The sequence below is a fragment of the Plectropomus leopardus genome, chromosome 6 (genome assembly GCF_026936395.1).
Source record: "Plectropomus leopardus strain MGB_pleo_1.0 chromosome 6, ASM2693639v1, whole genome shotgun sequence".
NCBI classification, from domain to species: domain Eukaryota; kingdom Metazoa; phylum Chordata; class Actinopteri; order Perciformes; family Serranidae; genus Plectropomus; species Plectropomus leopardus.
This window is the reverse complement of record NC_142181.1, coordinates 21,650,851-21,657,218: the sequence shown is the minus strand read 5'-3', so window position 1 is coordinate 21,657,218 and position 6,368 is coordinate 21,650,851. Positions and strand designations below refer to the sequence as shown.

The 6,368-nt window shown below is 38.8% G+C and overlaps 1 protein-coding gene across 1 annotated transcript in view; it reads right to left on the bottom strand.

Annotated features, from left to right (window-relative positions):
- The window catches only part of LOC121943435 (plasminogen-like), a 13,678-nt gene extending 9,339 nt beyond the window's left edge, over nucleotides 1-4,339 (bottom strand). Inside the window, exons 1-6 of the mRNA XM_088078979.1 lie at nucleotides 4,190-4,339; nucleotides 1,667-1,802; nucleotides 1,456-1,562; nucleotides 891-1,005; nucleotides 654-793; nucleotides 370-490 (exon numbers count right to left, since the gene is read on the bottom strand). Of these exons, the coding sequence (XP_087935105.1) occupies nucleotides 370-490; nucleotides 654-793; nucleotides 891-1,005; nucleotides 1,456-1,562; nucleotides 1,667-1,802; nucleotides 4,190-4,238 (668 nt within the window). The 5' untranslated portion in view covers nucleotides 4,239-4,339. The remainder of the gene's footprint in view (nucleotides 1-369; nucleotides 491-653; nucleotides 794-890; nucleotides 1,006-1,455; nucleotides 1,563-1,666; nucleotides 1,803-4,189) is intronic.
- Between the last annotated feature and the right edge of the window lie 2,029 nt (nucleotides 4,340-6,368).

Here is a 6,368-nt window from a genome sequence, read left to right as displayed (position 1 = left end):
CTTTTTTTGAGAATGGTATTGCTGGTACCCCTCCCTTCAAGGTGGAGGTAATTGTCACTCCCAGGAATTTGTAGCTGTCCACTTGCTGAATTCGTTGTTGTTGCTGTTGTTGTTGTTGTTGATGACAAAGAGTGGATGATCTATTTAGCTCCTGAAAATGACTAATTCATTGGTTTTGGAAGCATTAAATTCCAGGTTGTTTGCATTACACCAGTCTACCAGGAATAAAGCCCCATTCCTGTAAGCTGCTCAGTTGTTGTTTTAGATATACACCACTGGTGTTTGCTCTAAATGCAAACTGATAAGGCTCTAGGAAAGCAATGGAGAGATGGTTGATTTAAAAACTGATGTGTTGTTTTGTAGTCTTACATGCTGGGGTTGAATACATGGCTGTGTGGTAGTTGTGAGTCCCAGCGTTGGCACATGTGCCGTTTTTCTGTGATGGAGATGTTTCCTCTGTAGTCCTCACCAGTGCAGTGCATACACTCATCTGTTAAGGAACAAGTACAGACCATTGCCTCTCTGTTGTATTATAATACAGTGTATCAGTGTATGTATATATATATATATATATATATATATATATCAGGAGAATAGGGAGTGATTTAAGACACAGCAATAGTGTGTTATGCCATTAAATAAATACATTTTACCAGTGCAGCGGGATATATTGCAGTGTTCCCAGCGAGTGTCTGGGTCAGTGGTGTAGCACCAGGTTCCCCCGCGGTCTCCATTGGGGTTTCTGCAGAAGTTAGACTCCAGGTATGCCATGGGATATTCCTCCGGTGTGTAGCTGCGAGAAACACATTGAAAAAAAATGATGAAAAGATACTGTATAAAAAAACTATGATGATATGTGTAAATTGACATAAAGTTGCATGAATACATACTTGGGTGTGTGTGGGTATCTTGCTGACCAACTCTGACAGGTCTTTCCAGTTCCTGTTTTGGACTGTGTTCCTCTGTAATATTTTCCTGTTCCATATGTGCACTCCAGGCTGTATTCTAGACAAGCAGAAATACACACCAAAGGACAATTTCAGGATTGCATGCTTGATCATTCAATAAAATCAGCCTGCTATTTCGGTGGAATGCTTGTTGACAAGTTTACTGTAGTGCACTGCAGAGTCAACAAGCTTTTTTTCTTTCTAACTTTAGAGTATGGAATCTCTATATAAATGTGTGTATATGTGTCATTTTCATATCTCTAGAACCCTTCATCCAGTCTACTTCATACTTGGAGGGTGTATTGCCTGTGACCTTAGGATTTGCAGTGTTGAATTTGGTGCAGTTTGAGGGATATCTAGGCACTGGTAAGATGGAGGGAATTTACCACAGTTCATCTACACATACTTCCCACACTGTTTGGATACAAAGCCTGTTGAAAAAAGGCAAAGTATCCCTTTAATAAAAAGGCCTTGGGGTGCATATATAATTAAAAAGAAAAGGACGTGCCTTGTTTTTCATATAATGTTGAGGTTTTTCCACGCTCAATCATCCCTGTTTTAGTGTTTTCCGGTGATGTCCAACACTGGTCGTCCCTTTCACTATACGTGAAAGACCTGTGAAAACACAGCAGGTGTCAGGTCCAAATGCTGAACCGTAAATGTGAAGGGGAAATTGTGATAATAAGATGAAAGTCGGATTTTCAAAAGTGAGAACTTACCTGCATGTGAAGAAAGTTTCAGTGTCACATTTGATGGCACACTCAGTCAGATTGTTTACTGAGTAATATTTTCTCTGCAGTGAGCGAATCTGTGCTCTTTCAATTTTGGTGTAGCTGTCCACCTCAGTAGCACTTCCTGAAATCAGAGACAAAAATATCAATACATTGTCAAATAAACTGTGTGTTTATCATCACAGCCTACATAGGCAGTTTATTTAATTAGTAGAATTAATAAATAATTAGTAAATAGTTAATTTTGGCGTGATTGGACAAAAATTAAATAATAAACTATGAGCGTGTTGTAATTCAAGTGGTAAAGAACACAAAACTTCTGCACCCTCAGCTTTAGAAAATCTAGCTCATGATGGAAAACTTTCGCCAAGAAGAAGAGAGAGCAGCTGTCAATCTTGTCACTCACTGCTTGTGAACTGTGGTCAAACTGGGCAGCGCTGATTAAATATGAATCTAAATTTTGTTACTGCATTGCCTAGGTCTCATCTTAAATGTTTTCAAAACCTATTTTAATACAATTTAACTATAAAATGAGAACATCTGTGACCCGGTTGCCATGTTGGAAACAAACATTTTTATTTTACAGCAAACTGTACACTAATTCATGTTTCTGAAAACATCTGAGGTGAGAAAATGGCAGTTCAGTAACAGAATCTTGATTCATATTTGATCAGCGCTGCTTCATGTTTGAGTGCAGTTGACTCGGCTGAAATGATTGACAGCTGCATCAGAGAACCCACAGCTCTAGTTGTATTCGTGATTCTTGCAAATGCAATTGTCAGTACTATGTGGAGGAAGAGGAGCAGGATTTTTGGTCACAGATCATCTGCCTAATAGGACAGTGACAGTAATATAAAAAAATTGGTTATATTTGTAACTGTCATTTTTTTAACTGTGAAACTATCTCAAACTGGAGAGAGTCTACACACAATGGTGAAGACAAGTTATTGACATGATGGACCTGATGGAGTCCTTGGCAAAGTACTGGAAGCTTGGGCAGACCAGTTCTCAGGGGTCTTCACAACGATTTTCAACATCTCCCTAACACAAGCCACCATCCTCAAATCTGCTACTATCATCCCTGTCCCACAAAAAGCCAGCAGTCAGTAGTCTAAATGATGCCCTCGTATCGGGGGTTATGAAATGCTTTGAAAAACTCCTGGCACAGCACATCAAAGCCATCTTTCCTCCTAGTTTTGATCCACAGAAGATGGCATCACTATAGTCCTCCACAAGCCACTAGGAGAACTTCGGGACTTATATAAGAATGCACTTCATTGTTAAACAGCTCAACATTCAATACAGTCATCCCGGGTATACTATTGGACAAGCTGTATAACCTGGACTTCCCTCATACCATCTGTGCCTGGATAGGAGACTTCCTCAATGATCTTCCTCCACCATCACACTTAGCACCAGCTCCCCACAAGGCTGTGTGCTGAGCCCACTTCTCTATGCTCTGTACACACATGACTGTACTCCCATCCACTCCTCCAACAGGATCATTCAATTTGAAGATGACACAACAGCGGTCGGTGTCATTTCTGGGGGAGACGAGTCTGCAGAGACGAGGTCCTTGCACTGTGTAAACGGTGTAAGGTTAGACCCCTGAAACTGAACACTGGCAAAACCAAAGACATAGTATTGGACTTCAGGAGACACAGAGAAGATCCTGCCCCACTTCTCATAAATGGTGAGGAAGTGGAGAGAGTCTCTATCTTCAAGCTCCTGGGGACAACCACCTCCCAGGACCTCTCCTGTACTGCCACCACTACAGCAGTAGTTAAAAAGTCCCAGCAGAGACTGCAATTCTTAAGATTGCTCTGTAAAAATAAGCCAAAGGAGAATCTGCTGGTGACTGTCTATCACTCCACCACTGAAAGCATGCTGGTATACTGCATCACAGTGTGGTATACTGGCTGCTCAGCTGCAGACTGGGAGGCCCTCCAAAAGGTTAAAGAGACAGTTGAGAAAATCATCGGCTGTCCTTTGCCTTCTCTGGAGGACATCTCCAGCTCACGGTGCCTCAGCAGGACCAGAAATATAATAAAGGACAATACTCCTCCTGGAGATGAACTGTTTGTTCTCCTGCCATCTGGGAGGCGCTATAGGAGAACAGACAGACTTAAAAACAATTTCTTTCCCTGGGCATTAGAAGTGTGAATGCAAATGCATGATGATTTAACCTCTCATGCAACTTTCACTCTCATACACAGTATAATTAAATTCCCAGGTGCCATATTCAATATGTGCTCAATCATTATGTATCTTTATTTATTGCTTTTTATGTTTTATGTTGTGTGATCTGTCCGTTTGTAAAGGTTTGCACTGTTAAGATGTAGCACTTTTAATTTCGTTTTATTTTTTAATCTATTTTTATTTGTTGTCCTGATGAAGTACTCTCATAGTGAAGCAAAGTTTTTTCTTTCTTAATTTTTTTTTATATTTTATGACACTTATATAGCTGTGAACTATTCGTTATTATCATTCAAAGTTGCCAGTTTAACTTACCAGTGCAGATCAGGGCTCCCAAGACGAAAGCTAGTTTGTACAGGTCCATGGTGAGACCCTGTATTAGCAGATCACAGTCAACAAAGTCACTGAGGTACCTCCTGGTAAATCACTGTGCTCCTCTCAGCATCGCAGAAAAATAAATAGGACAGTTCAGTCTATCATTAGTCAATCATTACCCCTAAAAGGACGGCAAACAACCAACAGGTTTTGGAACACTTTTGATTATGTGACCTCAAGTAAAGAAAGAGCACTTTTTTCGATTATAGATAATTTCCATGTGAATCACATTGTGTTTATTGAGCAAAGCTCTTCTGCCCATAGAGAGCTGTGCAATTTTCTCTACAAAACACCTTCTCATTTATTCTGCCCTATGCCATCTTAATTAGACAGTTTCACAATAACATTTCACCGCACCACTCCTGGTACCCAGCCCACGTCTCCCAGGACTTGCTGAAATATGAGCAAATGTATGAACCAAAAAAAAAACATTAATGGCTATATTCTGCAGTGTCAGAAGTTTAAAATTCTTTTGAGCCCAATATCCCTGTACCATCATTGAATATCAGGGGAAACACATGCATCATAAAGTTGAGCGCTCCAAACACTTTCCATACATTCATGTCAAAAAGGCATGCTTTGTGTATACCTCTGATTTATTTCTAATTTCCATTTATCACAACATGCACTAACCGTATTTAACATATTCTGTAGATTAGACTCAGGCTCATATATATATATATATATATATCATCCACGTACAATAAAATACCCAGTTTAGTACGTATCATCCAATTTGTAGGGCAAAGTCATTTACAAATAGAGAAAAAACTAGTTGAAAAAGGATATCATCTTGTTTTATCCCAAAATGTGTATAAAACCAGTAAGTAAACATCTCATTAATTTCAACACAGGCAACTGAACTACTATACAGAGTCTGGATTGCTTTATGAGATCTACCATCCACCCCTGCCTCCTAGAGTTTAACTGATCTTTATTCATCCAGTCAGTGGTTATGGATGTGTGTACCTGTTGTAATGTTATAATGTAATACAGATTTAATTCTCATTCAACTGGTGAATACATCGTGACATAGATCAAATCCTATCAATATATATAAAGTTAATCTTCAGCTAAATGGGATCAATGTCCTCAACTGCAAACAAACATGATTTCAAAACATCACACTTTATAGACTTTTCAGTGGGTGTTAGGACCAAACTCTTCAATTCTGGGAAACTGTGACACAGTCTTTTAAAAAAAAACCCACACAAACACACACAGCCTGAGTGAGCATGTGCCTGTGACATTAAAACTTGTATTATTATTCTATTCTTTTATTTATTTTTATGTATTAAATTTGAATGAGGGAAATTGGTCCAGGTGGGTACGTGTCATAAAAATTATTCAACTATACACTGATTCACTCATCTGCCAAAATTCAGCTGAATTCAAATGCATTTAATACTTTCAGAGCAAAAATTAATGCATGTGATTAATTTCGATTCATTGGCACCTATACAGGGAAAACTACATCACATGCTACCAACATGCTCAGCATCCCCATCTGTACAACTCTGCTGATTTTGCTTAACATCGTATGTCACATTAACAGGCCTAGTAAATATCCATCTGAGCAAACAAAAATGACATGTAGTGTTCCGCAAGGCTCCACATTGTTGCCTCCTCTGGTTTTCTTGAGGAGGGGTTTGGCTCAGATAATAAAAAAAACAACAATATACATTACCACAGCTTTGCAGATGATGAACAAATTTACATTAACCACATTAGCAGGGGACTATGGACCCTATATCTTTACAGGTCTCCCTAAAAAATACATCAGACAGCTGCAGCTGATTCAAAACTCTAAGCTTTATCAGTTTCAACATCAAATAACTTGTCTTTGTTCTGTAATAAATTGTTTATAGGTCAAACAGAATTTGCAAATCCTTACATTCTTGTTATTATTTATGTTTTACACAGCATCCCAACTTATTTTGGAATTGGCGCTGTATATATAATTGAGCTTAAAATATTGAAGTTAAATGCAGGACTTTTACATGTTTCACATTATCTGTAGAGATATACAATGTTGTGACGGAATAACTTTTCCTGAATCCAGACAATGGTAGTTACACGTGCAAGTTATTATGACTCACAGTCAGAAAGGCCTCCGTTT